Source organism: Astatotilapia calliptera, chromosome 10 (assembly GCF_964374335.1).
Source record: "Astatotilapia calliptera chromosome 10, fAstCal68.1, whole genome shotgun sequence".
Classification (NCBI taxonomy): Eukaryota; Metazoa; Chordata; class Actinopteri; order Cichliformes; family Cichlidae; genus Astatotilapia; species Astatotilapia calliptera.
The window spans coordinates 9,194,164-9,212,538 of record NC_137431.1 but is presented as its reverse complement, the minus strand read 5'-3'; the positions used below and the strand labels follow the sequence as shown (position 1 = coordinate 9,212,538).

At 41.4% G+C, this 18,375-nt stretch overlaps 1 protein-coding gene across 8 annotated transcripts in view; it reads left to right on the top strand.

Moving 5' to 3' along the window:
• Positions 1 to 18,375, top strand: part of msi2b (musashi RNA-binding protein 2b) — a 279,565-nt gene that overhangs the window by 242,325 nt on the left and 18,865 nt on the right. For 4 of the 8 annotated variants that reach the window (XM_026182715.2, XM_026182713.2, XM_026182714.2 and 1 more), the window contains exon 11: positions 13,041 to 13,160. The exons of 2 other annotated variants lie outside the window; for them this stretch is intronic. In XM_026182715.2, coding sequence (XP_026038500.1) covers positions 13,041 to 13,160 — 120 coding nt within the window. The remainder of the gene's footprint in view (positions 1 to 13,040; positions 13,161 to 18,375) is intronic. 2 more of the 8 variants (XM_026182717.2, XM_026182724.2) reach the window with 1 other exon arrangement.

The following is an 18,375-nucleotide window of genomic DNA, read 5'->3' as shown; positions in this document are numbered from 1 at the left end:
GTAGTTGCATCCTTTGTATACTTCAGATCAATGAGGTCTTAGAGAGAAATGGGAAGATGTGCTTGCCCCTTGTATCTGTGGTTTCATCTCTAAATCTAAATTTTAAGTAATATAGAATATATTTTGAAATGCTACGCAAGACGATGTCTGATAAGAGAAGGTCAGGTCTGTGGTGTGATTGATCAGTCAAACCTTTTTTTTTTCCTGCAGCGTTTTTCATGCAGGTAAGTGATATTCAGAGTGTATTATATGTGAAAGACAAGCTGTTAATGTAAAGAATACGACAATCTCAGACTAATGCACCCAAGACTAAACACACAAAAGGTTTAATAGCCCAATGTGGGTAAAGCGAAGACACCATTGCCTTGTCTTGTATCCCAACCATTTACAATATTGACAACTTTTTTCTTTCAAACTTTCTTTGCCGTTAAACTCTTGTTTTTCTGGCTGCAGCTAATGTTTGCGTATGTGTGTGAATGCTAATAAAGATTTGGATACATTGCAGACTCATTATGAACAGAGAGCCCTCTTAAGTTTTCATACATCTTAAATTCCCATTTTTGCACACATCTTGGCTACGATACTGAAGCAGGTGGGAGGAATCACTAGCCTGAGGCTGATGTGGAGCTTACATGTGTCATGGGTACATGCAACATTGTCCTCCACAAGATCGATCCCCACTGCTTGTGTTTTTACTGCACTCGTGAGACAGCGGTACACACAGCAGTGTATCAGTAGACCAGGATTCTATTGAACTAGAATTGCACAGCAGATTGCTCCTCAGATCTTGTGACCATTTCTCTACAAGCCGGGTGAGCTGTGACCCCAGCAAGTGGTCCCACAGGCCAGAGTGAGTGCTACAGGGCTGGAAGCAGATGGCCCTCCTGATGCCACACTGACTCACAGATTGGCTTTAATTGCCAAGGCTGATCATTAGCCCAATAGGTCTGCGTAAGCCGGGGCACTCCATGAGTCGCAGGACTTAAAATAGGGCCCGGCGACGAGTGTTGTGATCTCATACACTTGAACGATCATGCACGACATATTCTGCTCCTGTGCACTCAAACTCTCAGACGCACACACAGAAGCATACAACAGACACAATTGAAAGCTCTTCGAGGCTGCATATCGGGGCAAGGGAGGTGGAGGGACAACCAGGGGCCTCTCTCTGGTTTTCTGTCTGCTTCTCTGACTCACTGTCTCCACAACAGTGCTGACTGCACATTCACACACACGTACACACACACACACCATCACACATACAGGCTCTCTGAGCTCCACAGGCCACGACTCCATTCCCAATGACAGCAGTTAGTGCGCTGCTGTGACGTCAGTGAACAGCACTGTATGTCACGCCCTGCCTACTTCTATGTGTGGAGTCATAAAGCTGGACTGCTCCCACATCAGCTTTGTTTTCCATTACCCACTTTCTGTTTCATGTACATGTGCTTTGCTGTCAGAGGTAGACACCATCGAATGCATCCATCAGGTGTAGCAGCACATTACCAAGTGGTCCTCCTGCATGCCCTGAGCACAGAGGAGGACCAGTGGGGTTTTTTGGTTTGTTTTTTTGGTTTATTGTTGTTTTGCAGTGTGGTTTTACTTTCCTGTGTAGATAAAGGGATGCTGACAGATTACATCAGATGCTCACATGCAGACAGATCATAGGTCACATGCACACACACGTGTTTCCATGAGTTTCGCACTCTCACAGAGGCAAAGCTGAAAGGCTAGCTATTTCCTGAAAGTGGAAAAGAAGCCTCACCTCATTTGCCCAGGCCTTAACTCACCCTAGGATAGCAGACGCATCCTCACACACTGAAGCAGGCAAACAGTCTGCCACAGAGACCCATAGACTAGGTTCCTGCGGTGGGGAAGATGAGGTGCTGTAACAGGCAGAGTGGCAACGCTAAAGCTCATTATGTCTCGGCTGTTATGCTGCTGGTCTTGAAATGAAACTCGAGCTGTCCTGCCTCGTACATGGATGCCACCTTCGGACGCTGCTGGAGACCAGCAACAGAACAGAAAAAGACCACAGACCTGGATGCAAACTGAGGAGTACAATATGTGTGTCTCTGAGACCATGCTCTCTTTCTACTTCCTGTTGTTTTGATGCCACCCACTGTTTGAGAGCTCCAGCGCATTGGTACTTGCTAGGACTCTACCCAGCTGTCTCCACCTTTTCCTCCATCTTTCCATCGTTCCCTCTTGCTGACTGGGCTAATAGCTCTCCAGTGGCTCAGTACTGCTCGTTTCCTAATGGATGGCTATACTTTATGCAGTATACATGAAGTATAGTATGCTTATAAAAGTGCATACAGCCCTGCAAACATTGTTTGCTTCTGCAGTGATCAAGTGAAGTCAAGTGTTGCAGCCCTATTTTTGGGTCATGCCACATTTTACCCTACTTGCCCCTGGTATCTGGAGCAGTGCTAGATTGTGTAACCATGGAGCTGGCCAAAAATATAATAAGTCTGCAAAAGCTCGGGTTTAAGATCATGTTTACATATTATATCACATATTATCCTTTTATCCTTTAAATGAATTATCACTGAGAAGGCGAGTTTGACTGTACGAGATATGGTGAAGCATAGTTCAAATCCACCAACACATATTTAACTTGAATGATAAAATGACACGCAGTGCACTCTCTTTCATTTGAGAAAACCTGAAATTACCCCCCTTCATCATTCATCTGTCCGGTTCAGTACCACCCCCAGAACTGGGAGATGGGCATTAAAATGCATAAAAAATTAAGGCTGTTTACTTGGACACTAATGAGAGGAGGCTTAAGTAGTCTAGTTTAATTAGTATGATTGGCTCCACGGGGACCACACAGGCAGGGCCATAACAACTGATTCACTTGGAGCTCACAAGACCTTTTCATACACTCTAAGTGTCAGAACTGATGTCAGAGGAGATTGGACTGCAGAGACATGTTGCCTTTACTGATCCTAGGTTGGAAAGGAGCACTGCAGTTAAATGCACTGAAGCAGACCATTACATAAGCACTACTGCAAGGTCAGACATCTGTGTCCTTCCTGTCTGTCTCTCTCTATTTAAGTCACTATCCTAAACTGCCTTGGTATTAAGGTTGTGAACCGAAAACCCTGTCTCATTCTGAAAACCAGTTTCACAATTTCCTCGACCAAATGGATTTAAATGTCTCTGCCTTATCTATCCTGGCAGATTTCTCTTCTGTTTTTTGAAATGCATTGTTTCTGTCCCTTATTGTTTCATTCTCCAGTGCTTCATCTTTAACTGCTGCAGGTGTGTGAGTGACTGGGAGTTATATTGAGGCTTGTGTGGAAGCCCAATGTGTTTATATCAGTTGTGCAGCATAGGAGCAGTTTCCTTTATACTGAAGAGCACGGGAAGTAGTACAAAGAAGAGGTCGAAAGTGCGGCTACACTTCAATAAAGAGCCTAGTTTGTCCTCTTTGATGCTATGCTGCCATGCACTTCAGCTACAAAGAAACAGCACTCTTGTCACTGAGAGCTAAAAGACTAGAAGTAGAAGACTCTGAGCTCTTCCTGAGCTCACGGCATAACATCACATTGCAATGTCACAATCACTCACACACCGTTGTACAGCTGCATCGGTTTCTTCTGCTTTTAATTTATGAATGATTTCTAAATATGTAAAGCTGTAGGTGTGCAATGTGGATAGTGGGCAGTTTTGACAGACGGCTGCATGGGTACGGACACTCCTCTTCAGCTGGAAGGCTTCGGATTGAGCTCCCTTGGCAGCAGGAATCCACCCTACTGAAGTGTCCTTGAGCAAATCACTTAGACACTGCTAGCACAAGTAGGCTAGTCTGTAGCACACCCGTTCCTCACCTCTGACCTTCTCATGAAGAGCAGTAATTTCCCAACAGAAAGATACATTATATGTTTACCACTGCTCTCCTGAGATTGCAGATTTGTCTTTTCAGTGCGTTATGAATTAAAAGATGTTGGGTTCTAAATTATTTTAGATTGTTTTTGTTTCAGGTGGCAGAGAAGATGTGATTTAGTTATGACTAACAGAATCTGAGATTTTTATTTATTTTGTTTTTTTATTGCTTTGCCTCTGAAAGATTACCCAGATTAAATTTTAACACATATGCATCTCCTCTCGGGCCTCATCATTTGGTCAAAAGACAAAAGATACGTGTGCAATTACCAGCGTAAAGCCAGGCTTTGCTGAGGTCTGGATTCACTCCTCTTCTCTCATTGACTCTTTCTTTCCCCCATCAGATGCCATCATTGGCAAAGGATCAGTGTGCCAAATTGTTTCATTACTTACAGAAATCATTACCTTTGGTTTAAAAAAGAAAGTAAGAGGGAAACACAAACGCAGATATATTGACCTGCACATACGCAGATATATAAATGAAGTCAGGTGTGACTATATGACAGAGCAATTGACTGTTCTTGTACTGTAGAGATGTGGGCAGTCTTGGTGTTGTAGAGCCTATGTATTGCTGCTGTCTGCAGTGAAGAAGTGCAGGCTATATGTATGTATATGCTGAATGCCTGTGGTATTGTGTATATCCATTTTTAAATCCTCTCTAAAGCATATCATTCAGTGCTGTGTTGCAACTCATTTTTCCCCTTTGGAGGAGGCACCGGACTATCCTGTCATCACTCTCTTTTATTGTCATAACTGTGCACTCTCAAAAATAAATTACCTCATTGTACCACTTGACAGGCGGTGCTTATTTTGTACCCTGTGGTTTTTACTTTACAGAGAGCAGTCTGTTTCCAAAATCTGACCTTTAAAAAAAAAGGTTCAAAACTGGGTCATACTGACCACGCAATGCTGTATCTATTTAAGATCTGCAGCCAACTTGGAATCACCAAGACCTGAGGAAACTTCAAATCCAACATTTCTAATCTCTGCACCACATTGCAGAATTACAAAATTGTCAAAATGTGTTCAAATATTTAAACCATTTATTTTTTATGTGGCTGACTGACTGTTCTCCCAATTTTATACCTTTAAATCTTTTAGACACTGTGAATGCATGCACCTACTTTGGAAAATGTGTCATTTTGTGAACATCAGGAAAAGTACACAGTAAAGTCTAACTGCTTATATTATATTATGATATCAGCTGTTTGATGATCTGTCATTACTGGCATTTGTATAGTGACTGAAACACTTAAACAGTGCATGAATGCATCACACGATTAAAATCCACTTATAGTCAATCCTATGCCAGAGTGTAACTCCAGTTGCTTTTGACGATAAGGATTTGAGCCTATAGATGCACACTGCTATTTTTAACATGTCACCTCTTACTTTAATATTGTTTTATTGAGCTGGCTCCATAATAGTTTAGACTAAACAAAGCTGGATGCAGCTATACTATGTGGCACCGGTGCAAGATTCGCTTCCCTGCATTTAGTTTGTAAACATGAATTTTGAATCGTTAAATTCAGCTGAGATATTTGATTTCGAAAACTTGTTTTTTTAGAATATGTCTTTTATTGATGCTGTAGGCTTTTTATAGCCTAGTTTTGCCAGGCAAATGAGCAAATGTGAATTATTCTGGGACCTCTCAGTTCTGTTTCACTTTCCAAAATGACTCTGGGTGGGTAGACTGAAACCAACCAAGGCAACATAACTTGTGATATACCGCTTATCAAGAGAAAAATATAAACAGACAACAATTGGCAACAAATGCTGGGACTGTACTCTGCCAGAGCGAACAAAGTACCAGTAATATTTGCAGACTGACATTTGAAAAAATGTCATTTTATTAAGCTTTCACACTAGACTATCTGTTACAAATCAGCTGATCCAAGAAAATGTTACTAGATACTAAGATACTAGCCTGTAGACCTAAGGGAAATAGCTGTAGGGAAATAACAGATGGGAGGAATAAGGCATTATAAGACAATAAGGCAAGAAACTCTGTCACTGTCTGTGTAACCATTTCTCCATCCATCCAATATCCCATCAAGTTTCCTAACCACTTATCTGGCTTAGGGTTCGATGGAGCATCATCTAAGTGATTATTTACCTGTTTAATTCTTTCATCCTGTAACGATTCTGTTTGAAACCTTCGTCGTGGAGCTCTGTGTTCTCCTTTGTCCTTTGTGGCGCATGCACCGATTCCAAGCATTGAAAGACACCAGACATAAACACGGCGAGATTAATTTGAATGACTGACATGCAACCCAGCTCTGTTAATCAAGTTATGCTTACTCTGATTAGGACTTTAATGTGAGTAAGATAACCTGGTTAAGGTGTTTACATGAGAGTTGCAATAATATGTGTATTGCATTAGTCTGGTTATAATTGAATTACTTGTGTGCATGTAAATGCTCTTTCTCTCTGTCTCTCTGGCTCATTTCCAGACCCTAGCCTCTGCATTGTAAGCGAGGGGAACTCTCTGTGTGTACTGTAGGTCTCCTCTGATCAGAGGAGAGGTGAGACGTGAGCATGTGTGCAGCAGTTCATATGAAAGCCACCTGGCTCTCTCCAGCTCTGTGATTTATGCCTTTGATAACAACAACCCAGAGATGCTTTCAACAACAACAAAGTCACACTGACGGATGACAACAATAGGACACTTGTCAGTCTGGAGATGAAAAGATGTCTTGCTAGGTGGCTGTCTCTTTGGTAACTTTGATAAATATTTTCTTTCTTTTTGTTTTGTTTATTTGTCTCTATATGTTTCTCTATATCTTATCAAATGTTATTGATGAAGCAAAATGTGTAGTGGAGTCAGTTTTCCATTTCTGACAGAATGCCTCCCTCAACCCATGACAAGGCAGCCGTGTGCTTCACTGGCCCGGCTACAACTTCTGTTGTACTTCTTAGTGTCTTACAGTGAACTTCTTATAGGTCATTTACAATTTCCTTTTCTTTATTTTACAATGAATTTGCTAAGATCTCTTCCATGAGTCATCCTTTTTATTATTAAGACATAGGTGTCAAACTCTGGCCCGCGGGCCAAATTTGGCCCGCAGCCTAATTACAAATTATTATTAGAGCTGGCCTACTGGTATTATACAGCTAATATATATATTGTTTAGTATTAAGCGTTGTTTGTTCCATATTCAGATTTTCAGCAAAGTTTGAGTCCATAAGGAGAGATTCATTCTTAAATCTGGAGGAAGATTTTTTTTTTCAATAAATATTAATGTTAGCCCGCGACCTTGTTCCAGTTTTGAATTTTGGCCCACTGTGTATTTGAGTTTGACACCCCTGATTTAAGACATACAAACTACTGAGCAGTGTAGACCCCTCTATGCAAAGCAGCGCTGAGCGTCAGCTAAACCAAATTTATTCTGAATAAACTAAAAAAAAAAACTCAACAACACTCAAATGATGCAAATGCAATTCAGAAACATAACCAGAAGGCCACTCTGAGCCCATCTGCCACCAAAACGCTTATACCCAGTTTCACAGAAGAAAATGATCAGGCTTCACCAGGCTTTCTTTGGCCATGTTACACCTCTCCTCCATGTGTCCATAACATGTGATTGTTTGTTTGCTTAGGTAATTACAGAATCAGGTTAGTTTTGATGAGAATCAGCATCAATCAAAAAGGAAGTTCAACCTAAAATTACAGAGACACACATTCTTTATCTACTTTCTTTACTCCAAATCTGTTGAACGGTTTACATTTACGCTTCAAATGTAGAAATATTCTCCTAAATTTCGCCCAACTTTACAGCAGATCAATTTTAGATTAAAGTGCAGATGAAAATTGCTGCTTTCAGCTATTTTTTAAATTTATTCTTATTATTTATTTAATATATTATTATTGTTTTATAATTATTTAGCCTCTTGTTTTCTGGGTTGTTACTTCTTCACCTCTGTTTGAATTATGAACATGTCCTTAATGCAACTTAATATTTTGATTTATTTGTAAGATTTCCTTGAACTTTGAAGCGACCCATAATTTCTTTATATTTTGGATTAGAAAGGCCATACTTTCATCTAGTTTTTCCTTTTTTAGTGCTCTGCAGGCTTTTTGAAGTTGTTTCAAAGTTGTTCTTTGAATATTGGCTGCTTTTTAAATCATTTTCAGTCCTGGCCTCGTACCTTAGAGGGGAATGTTTTTTCAAGCTGTTTTTTAACCTTTCAACCATACAAAGTGTGTTCTACCAGCGTTAACTTGATAAATGTGTGTGGGTGTGTAACTTATCAGCTATCACTCATCAACCTCATGGTTATTGAAGCACTACCAAAAAGGTAGTCTATACTACTATGTGAATTCCATAAATTTAAGGTTGTCCTACTTGTTTAAACCCGATGTGTGAAAAAGGAATCCACTGTGATGCTAATGATAGTCTGCGCTCTCGTACCTGTTTGTAAAAGTTGGTTTTGGCCTTAAAATTAATGCAGCAATTTATCAGAGATGTGCAGCACGGAAGGAGAGTTAAAGCATACAGGTAGTTCACACCAGGCAATTTACTGCATTTTAAAATGATGCAATCCATACATTACTAAAACTACTGTTAAGACATATATTGTATTTTAATGTATATAATGTAATGTATTTTTGGCCTTCTTAAGTGGCAATTAATCAATAAGTGAATATTTTGAAAAGGAAGATTGTTTTTTTTAATTTGCATGAGATTTTTTTTCTTGTTAAACCTTCACTTTATTAACACTAACAAAATCAAATGTGTCATTTTATTGCTCTGTTTCTGTATTTACCTAAATGAGGAGATTTATGGGGGTTTTTTCAAACCAGAATTCCATGAAAATGAATGGCACACCAGAGTCCTGGCCTTATGTCTCCCTCTATTTCTCATTATCTTTGTCCTTTCCTCTCTTTGTCTTCTACTGATGTGTGCTGGTATTCTCGGTTCATCTGTCTCACTCATCAGCGCTCTTCGCTGTTCATCTGTCTTACTCCTTCTGTCTGCCCTCCGAAATCGGCTGTAGCAGGCTGAAAGCCTTGTTCGCCGGCCCCTTTTGTCGAACCAAGCTACTGTGTTAAGCATCTTAGCATGAAAAGTCTGCTAGCCAGCGAGCTAATCCTGGTTAGCTGCTTGTCTAATCCCAAATTTAATGTTAAAATCTTGAAAACACTGATGCAGAGCAATACTAACACTTTCTAAAGAGACCATGTTTATATATTGTATTGACAGCATTTTAGATTTCCACTTAAAAATTAAGTTATAGTGTTGTTGGTTTTAATAGTTTTCAGTTTCATAAAGATTTTAAAGTTTGAGCATATTTGATCCATATCCATAGAAGCATCCTCCGTCCCTGGGTTCCTCCTGTGCATTAGTCAGTTGACACTCTTCTTATAGGAGAAATGAGGAGAGTGCTCTGTGACTGATGGAGCTGCTTTGTCAATGACAGGGGAGCTGCTGCTGGCAGTTTTGGGCCAAAGAACAGTGCAGATTACATTAACATCAGTCAAGCTGTTGTCAGACTAGTAGGACATAAATAGGACCTTATTGATGCATAATGCAACAACTTTTCATTGTGACGTTCTCTGAGTAATGGGTTCAGAAAGTGAGTCTGTGGCAAGAAAGGCAGTGTGCCAGAAAAGATCTGCAGAGATGTATCAGAAATGGCGCATTGGTTAAGTCGAGATCAAGTCGAAAAAAGAGTATTGTCTGGATAGATCGATATTTAAGAGTCAGCATGAATCAACTGACTTAGGGTTAGCTTGAAAACATGGCAACATCAGGCAAAAAGAGGCACATCAGTGTTTTTAGAAGTGGCGAGAATTAATTTTACTAACCACTTCTCCTAATTTTTTTCTCCTTTGCTGGATATCATATTACTGTTAAAGGGCTTTGACAGTTTGTAATAGAAAAAACAAAACTGTTGACCCAGACTCCAACAAGCAAAAATCCCAGAAATCCTTGACTGAAAAATTGCACTGTGCGGTTTGATCACCGCTGACACTGCCCCTACTGCGCCTCTCCACCTACTTCAGTACAGTCAACTTCACAGAGACTCACAAAATACAGGTGCAGCTAGAAGAGGAGCTGCCGTGCACCCAAGAAAAATGCCACTTCATAGACATAAAGTAGTAAAGTATAGTGCTCTGGATCCACGTTTTGCACCTTCAGCATAGATCCAATGATGTGACGTATTTGATATGGTATTCTGTTTACTGAGTTCCTTTAACCAAAAGTTCATTTTATGCAGTGAATGATATGTTTACATGCTGTATATCATGGTGGCAGTTCAAGCAGAAGAAATTATTAGAAGTTAATGTGAAAGTTCTAAAGGAAAGACTTGCATGGTCAGGTAAGACTTTAAGTTAGCATTACTACAGAGAATAATAACTAAGGAGTTTTGACAAACTGTAGTTGTACATATAAATATTTGAGACCATGCAATCCTTTTGTTTAGCAAGAGCCAGCGTCTGGCAGTTTTGAAAGTCCTCATCTTTCTTTAGGTCTAATCTTTCTTCCTTCTCGACGAAGCATTCTCGAGGAAGGCTGAATTTCTGTGAGGAGCGAAAGCTGAGGACAGTTCCCTGGAGTCCGGACACCAAGGCCCCCGGGCCTCCACAGCTCATAAACAGATGTGTCCTTGTCCCCAGCCAAGCGCAGCCACTCAAGTGGCAAAGCAGGGGCCCAATAATTGTGAAGAATAGAAAGCTAAATATTGGCTTTATCTCCTCAGTAATAAAAGGGCCATGAAATTGATTTAATGCTGCAGCGCTTCTCTTGGGTGGCTTCTTACAGCGTGAGCACAAAACAATGAGCAGCAGCCATCTATTAATTAACCCACCTAATCCTGCAAAGTTAATCTCTCACCACAACTTTGCCCGCAACTAACTTCCAAGCCAGTGGGTCTATTGGGGGTGTCATGACAATGGCAGTGAGGGGAAGATAGATTCAGCACTTAGGAAAAAGGGAGCGAGAGAGAAAGAGGTGGAGAGTGCACTGTTGTGCACATCAACCATGAGGGACATTGTAAGTGGAAATTCAGGGGTGCATGGCCGTCATTAGCATAGCTTCAGAGTCGATTTGTGTTTTAGTGAAAAGAGGCGGAGATTAGCTCTTGGAGTCGTTTTCAGGTGTGCTGCGGCTGCAGTAGCGTAGGCGGGGTGGATTTAAGTTGCCTTTTTTGTTGTCTTTTGTGTGTCCTTTTTCTCCTTTCACCATGCTACCTCAGTCTGTTATTCTCTCCTGAGCTGTTAGATAGTCGGGGGAAAAGTGGCATTTCTTTTTCTTCTTCACCTGCCTACCAGTCGCAGCATGATGGCACCTCACACCCAACTCGCACATTCATGGTCATATTGTGTCGACAGAGTTGTGAATTACCTCCTTCTCGGGCGGCTGATGAAAAGCTATGTGTTTTTCTCTTTGGCTGCAGCTCATCTGACCCTGCCCTCTCACCTCCCCCCCATCCCTCCCTCTGTCTCATCAGTCTTTTGTGTGAGTCCCTCTTCGTGGAATAGCAGTACAAGGCTGGCTCGGAAAATAGGTCACCCGCTGGTGCTCCTCTTACCTCTACAGCATTCAAAAAAAATAATCCTCTGAGGTATCTTGTGCCATTTTGTAATGTCTAAACCACAGTCTCCAGAATATAGCCAGAACACACAAAAAACACACATGCACACATATCAACTAAAGGAGGGGGGGAAAAAATCAAGAAAAAATCCAATTGAGGGAATTTGGAGATCATTTCTTTGCTAGTGAGGAAAGCATTTCCTGTGGAGATAATTTTAGGAGGCTGATTAGGCATAGAAGGTGTTGAGCCCAGAGTGAGGAATCTCATCACCCATACTAATGACATGCCATTCCTGTGCTGAGAGCCCAAGCCCTGGGCATGGACTAGTCTCTGTCAGCCACCTCTAGCTACTGTGTTCATTAAGGCCAACAATGTAATTACAATTCACAGATACTGTGTTGGCTTAATTACAGTCTGATTATTAGGCTGATATTTGTTGGAATAATCAGACCCTTTAAAAGTGGATTTATATTTGCATGGAATTAAAGCCTTGATTTTATTAGTGTATCACAAACTGCCTGATTTCTGAGTGAGTGTATGCTGTAGATGTGGTTTAAAGTGGCGAGCTTAAAGAATCTCAGCGTCGGGGTATAAATGTTTACATCAGTAAAGTATTTACATGAGAATAAACAAACACAAAAGACTTCTTCAGTCTTCACATAAGCTCACAGATGGAAATCTCTGAGTGACAAATCATCCAAGAGATGCCTTCGTCTGATTGTGGGAAATGTTTTTCTCTGCTACATATGTTCCACCTGAATAGCCAGACAAAAAAAATCAAAAATCAAAATGTGGACTGCATTACAGTGGATTATTCTGATTCCATAGACACTCACTGTAATTGGGAGCACTCCCGAAAAAAATGCAGGGATGGTCCCCAGAGGTAGGGCCATTATGCCCATGTCTATGCAGCTCAGAAGTGGCTATAATCTTTCATCCAAAGCATGTGACATAAACACCCCCAGAGCCAAATTCTTCCACTAATGTAATCAGAGATCTTACACGGGTTTGTGCTGTAGCTGAATACAGTCCTACACATTTGCAGAAATGTACCTTTATATAGTTTGAAGTCATACATTTTTCATATATTCATTCTTACATGTATCGTCATCAGCATATTTTTCTGTATGAGTCCAAAGATATAGTCTTTACAGTAAGAGGATGTGGATTATATTGCTAAACATGACATTTTGAATACATAGAAATCAAATGTTGTGTATACGAAACAATTTGGAGATTGTTTATTTGAGTTACTAGGTGATTTGTTTAAAATCTCAACCTTCTCACATGCCAGGTTGGATTTGACAGAGCTGACCTATGTGTCTCTATTTTTTCCCAGCTCGTTTTATTCCGTGAGTTGCTCGTGGCTATCGTTTTGTTTCTGTGTGTGTGGATCGAGCAGGTCTGCGGGGTTTTGAATCTCACTCTGTGTTCTGTAGGAGACTGCTGACAGATGTCGACCTAACACGAGCCCCTGTCTGTGAAAGCTATAGTTTTATCCTGTAGCTCAGCACTGGTATCAACATTCTCTTGCAGCTTTGGGAGGTACTCATCTCTGTGCACGAAGTGATGTGCGTGTGTATATGTGTGTGTATATGTGCCTGCAGGCTTCCCAGCGACAGCATATGGACCGGTGGCGGCGGCGGCAGTAGCGGCAGCGCGTGGCTCAGGTAGGGGGGCCCGTGGAAGAGGCGGCTACTTGGCGTACCCACAGAGCACAGGGCCAGGTAAACGCTCTGTCCATGTTCTGTGTGGCTGCTGCTCTCTTCAACTTCTCCTGCTCTGCTTCTCCCCATAGACATAGTTCCCTCAGCCCCCAACACACTTGGCAACATTTTGAATTTAGGCTCACATACATATTTAATCCAAAATATCTACATACACATCCTTTCAGACATAGCCCTAGCCGCTCCAGATCCCTCTAAAACATGAACCGGCAGCTTTAATTCCAATTCTCTCATCTGGAAGATTTTTAAGGGCTGATGACAAAGCACGACAAATTTTAATATGAATTCCGCTCATGTATGATAACATAGCTCTGTTTACTTTTGAGACAGTAAAAGTCTTCCCAGGAGGAAATTTCTGAAGCAAAACCTTAATGAAGAGGCGATCCGCGGTCTAAAACATCTGTACTCGAAGCTCTCAGGGTTTTAGCATTAATAAGAAATGGTTACACATGCAAGAAAATCTGATCTTAGAGCAACTTAGGGCAAATAAAAAAGTCTTTCCTTAATATCTTCTTCTCAGAGTATGTCTATAAATATTTTTAGATTCAAAAATTGAGAATATTGTAACCCATGAAGCTAGGTAATGAATTTCCAGTTTGTCTCAGTATTAAACTACCCGAATGGACATTTTCCTTTGCCTCGTCCAGATATTTGTCATTTAGGTTAAACTAAGTTGCGTAATGTTTGGTCTAATGGTGGATTGTCTCTTAAAAGAAATAAATGAGGAGAAAGCAGTGGAGTACAGTAATGGCAGTCATTTTTGCTCCCAGACACTTTTCTTACAACCTGATCATCAAAGCACCGTGAACCTCGGGTGCCTTTGTGATCACCGTTGTGTCGGTTCTTTACGAACGTCAGCTTATCCTGTGTTGCTCTATATCTGTAAATACAGACGTTTAATAGGGAAATTGGAAAGATTAGTCGGTGCTTTAGCTGCCTGCTTGTAGAGATCAACTTTAAGTACACACGCACTCGAGGAAAGCGTTCTGACAGCACACACCCCATTCGCAAGCAGATGAATATCTGCCAAGAGATTTGTACCAAAAAAACAGGATGCAAGTTTCTTTCTGTCTTAAACAGCATTGATCAACTTGTCGGCTTCATTTAGACATCCTGTTTTTTCCCCCACCCTTACAACTGTAGATCATTCAATAGCTGTCAATAATAGCTCCCCTGACTGAACACACAGCCTCCAGGCAGTGAGGAAAAACTGTCTTTCCTAATCAGACATACTATTTGAAGCTTGTTGGAGCAAATGTGTTTTAATTGTAACTCAGATGTTGCCTGGTTTGTGCAGTGGCTTACAGATATAAAGTCAGGAGACAATTGGTGTTTAATGACATGTGCTGTGATGTGAAATGCACACTATTGCACATGAGCACACTGACAGCTACAGTACGGGCGCACACTACCTGCACGCACGCACACACGAATGCAGACAAGCAAGCTCACGCTCTTCTTCTCATTTGAACTTAATTCAAATCAACAGAGGGAACACTGGAAGCCAATCAGATGCTCTTTCTCTCACATCAAGCTATTTGATTTTGTATTTTGAAAACAAAGAACTTAACCAACAATTGCAATGAACATCACTAAGAAGCAGGAATGTTGATTTGGGGTTAGCAGCAGCCAGGAAGCAAGAGACGTGATGGCAGCTATTATGTACAGTTTAATTCTGACAGCTGCAAATGGAAGGGAGACAAGTAAATGATTATGAACAGGGGCGAAGGGGGAGGGGTGTCAGAGTGAAAAACAGTGACATCATGGGCCTGTTTTAGAGTACTTAAACAGCCACGAGACAGTTTAAGGAGAACTCTTTAGAAAAATGGCAGAATGTGTCTGAAAAGCAGAAAATGGAACAACAATAATAACAGCAGCAAAATGTGGAATATGAGCATAATTTGACTCAGCTCATAAAATGTCAGCAGATCTAAAACAGCTGTATTCTGTTTTATTGTTGCCATTTAGTATCCGCTCTGTTCTCGGGAGAAAAACTTAACAAATGCCTCTTGACGATCCAACGAGAGCAGCTCTCCATCTCGTGGCTTTGAGTCGCAAATGATTTATTAGAAGTCCTCAAGATGACGCCATTAACACGCAGCGTGGAATAATACATGGAGTGCTCTCCTCTCTGCGCAGACACAAACCAAACAGAGGCCCAGGTTGTTTAGACTTGACCTTCCTCTCTGTTTGTGTCATCTGGGAACGTTGCTGCATCTCCATCCCGTCGTAACATTTAATTTGCAGCACGCTCGGCCCGGGGTGTCAGTCCAGGAATAGCAATGCTCTTGCTTTCATTTTTGCTAAATTCTCCACGTTTAGTGCAGACGTACATGTGGATTCCATGTGCTTTGACTCCACCTACAGTTTCCATAGAGCACCACATATTATATATGTGCTTGTGGACTTTGACCCAGGAGGAGAGAAGAATTGGCGATGATATTTCACCTGAACTGGATGCCACAGGCTTTAAATAAAAGTAAAAATGCACACTTGATAATCACGAGATATAAGTGGAATGCTACAGGAAAGCTTTTTGTGTAGGTCGAGGCTTGTTTGGAGATTGGCAGCGATACACAAAGAGAGTGTTGTGAAAATGAGGAAGACATTTTCCATCAGTGACAGAGGGCACTTTCGCCCGACTCCCAGTGCTCAGCAGACAGAATGACAGCATGCTGACCTCTCTCTGTGCGACAGACCACTGCTGATGACAAGGTGTATTTTGGATGGCAGTGGCCTGCTTCCTGCAGGAAACCAGAGACACAGCTAAGTGGGCCTGTGCCACTTTTTCTTTGATCTATTACCATGTGTTTTATTGCTTAATCTTTTTTTTTTTTTGCACTATATATTTTAACACTACTGCACTACCTTTCTTGCCTGTTTCCAGGCAATAAAAACTGCCAGTCAGCAGGGGGGGAAAATAAAACACAGAGTTAACGGTTACTACTCAGACAGGCTAATAAAAAGCAAAAGCGGTGATTGGTGTAATTCCAAATGGGTTTTTTTGCAAAAGGTTGGTGTTTGGTGTGCATTTGAAGAGGTGGTTTTTTTTGCTACTCTGATCCCCATCAGGTAGTATCTTGCACCTCTCAAGTGCAACAACGCTTGAGGGGTAGTCTTGATGTGTGTTTTTGGGGACGTTTGAGAAACTAGCTTCAGGCGAGAGGTAGATCAGAGAGATGTGGCTACTTGACAGAGTTTACCATTGCCTGGAGGTGGAAAGGTGCCAGTCCATACTTGGATTTTTAGGCTGGTATCAAGCTATGACTGGGTGCCAGTGGAGGTTTTAAAAGGCAGTCGTATTGTAGCAGTTGGAAAGGCTGAGCATCTGTATATTAAGGCTAACATTGAGGAAATTACTTATTTGCCTGTATTTTAAACACGTACACTTTAACCTCTGCTGTGTATGTGAAGAACAAACCAGTAAATAGAGAAAAAGAGCCATTGTTGCCACAGTTATTGAGACCGACAGGTAGTTTATTGGGGAACTGAATGGTAAAAATTAGACATACATGTCAACAACAACCTGACCATTGAAATGCACGCTGAGAACATCACTCTGAATATTATAAATGGATAGCTAACAAATAAAACACGTGGAGAAAGTTAGTAATTTAGCCATTCTTTTTAAGGTCTTCTTTCCTCCTCATTGTGGTACTCTTTCTCCATTTTAAAGTAGACTTATGTGAAATCTCCTGTGCGCTGTCAGATGAAAACTGAGAAAATGCAACTGATGCAGATGGTTCTGACAGTCCAGGGAACTTCAAAGGTCCCAGTGTACTCTGGTTGAGTGTTTTCCTGAGTCCCTCTGAGCTTTCTGAGAAGCTCAAATGTCAGTCTCAGATCTCTGCTCTACCTGCAGTGTACACAAAGCACATCTAACTGCATTTACAGGTCTGGGTACTTGCTATGTACAGTATGTCTGACTTGACTCAGGTGCTCGAAACTGAAATAGAGTGGCTGTGGCCAGCCCTATGAATAAATTGTGCTGCAGTATAAATTGCAGAGGTGGCCCTGCCAGTTTTATTGGGATTTAGGATAGTCGTCACATCATTTAAAACCCATTCCTCCCCTCAGTTAGCTGCTCCTCTTCTTTGTTCTGATCTCACGTTTTCTCATCTCACTTCTCCTTCCACCTCTTTTATTTCCCAGCGATTAAAAGAAAGGAAAAGTGACAGTCATTTCCAAGTTAAGATTATTATCAATTTCCTCCCAACAAGCTCTGTGATCTTCTGCAGTGCCTGAGAGGAGAGTAGGACTGGCTATGTGCACGAGGCTTAATCAGTCTGGCTCTTAGTGAGCATGGGTCCATTTGTCCCAGATGCTAATCTGCAGAGCTCAGCTCTGAGGCCAGAAGCACTTTACATGTATTTGCTGCAAAATAACATGAGCAGGCATGCCAAGCCCATCCTGCTCGGGTTTTTGTCTAAGGCCCAGGGAAAGATTTGACACATCGGGGAGGGCAAAGCGTCCCTTTGCACCTCCACCACAAAGCGGTGGTTCACAGCTGTGGGGAGCAGATGCTCTGAGGTTACAGGCACAGGCCTTCGGGGACATCACCGCTCTGCCCTCCAGGGGCTGCATACATAACACACTCTTCAAAGAAAACTTAATGCTAGGAAGGTATTTTGCTGTCAGTTCTGTGACTTCAGCTTAGAAATATAGTATGTGTTCGATACGATAGTGCATTATGTGGTTATTGCAGAACACTGCAGAATGCTTACTTTGCAAAAAGAAGCGCATAGTTTTCTCCACACTGTGTGGCTACATACTGTAGTGGTTTACATGTTCATGTGCAAATGAAAGGTTGCTGGTTTACTTCCAGTCAGAGACAAAAATCCCCTTAGAGTTGTGTTGGTAAGGGCATCCGGAGTAAAACTGCAAACTCAGACATGCGACCCTGCTGTGATGGTCCTTTGTGAACGAGGGAGCAGACAAAAGTAGCATCTGCAGTCTTTTCCACCCTAACAATAACACGTGAAATAAATGGATGTGAGATTTAGCAACCCATTAACGTACAATCTCTGAGTAAGCATTGCTCTAAGAGTCGGTTCCTCTTTGATTTATTCATATATTCTTCCCTCTGTGTCTAAATGACCATTAGACGTAGCCAGCATCGCGCTCAGATTTCACTCACAGAGAGTCTTAGATTTCTTCAGACCACTTAAGCCTGACCAGACATGTTTGAAAAAAATGTGTTTAGCCAAAAGGCCAG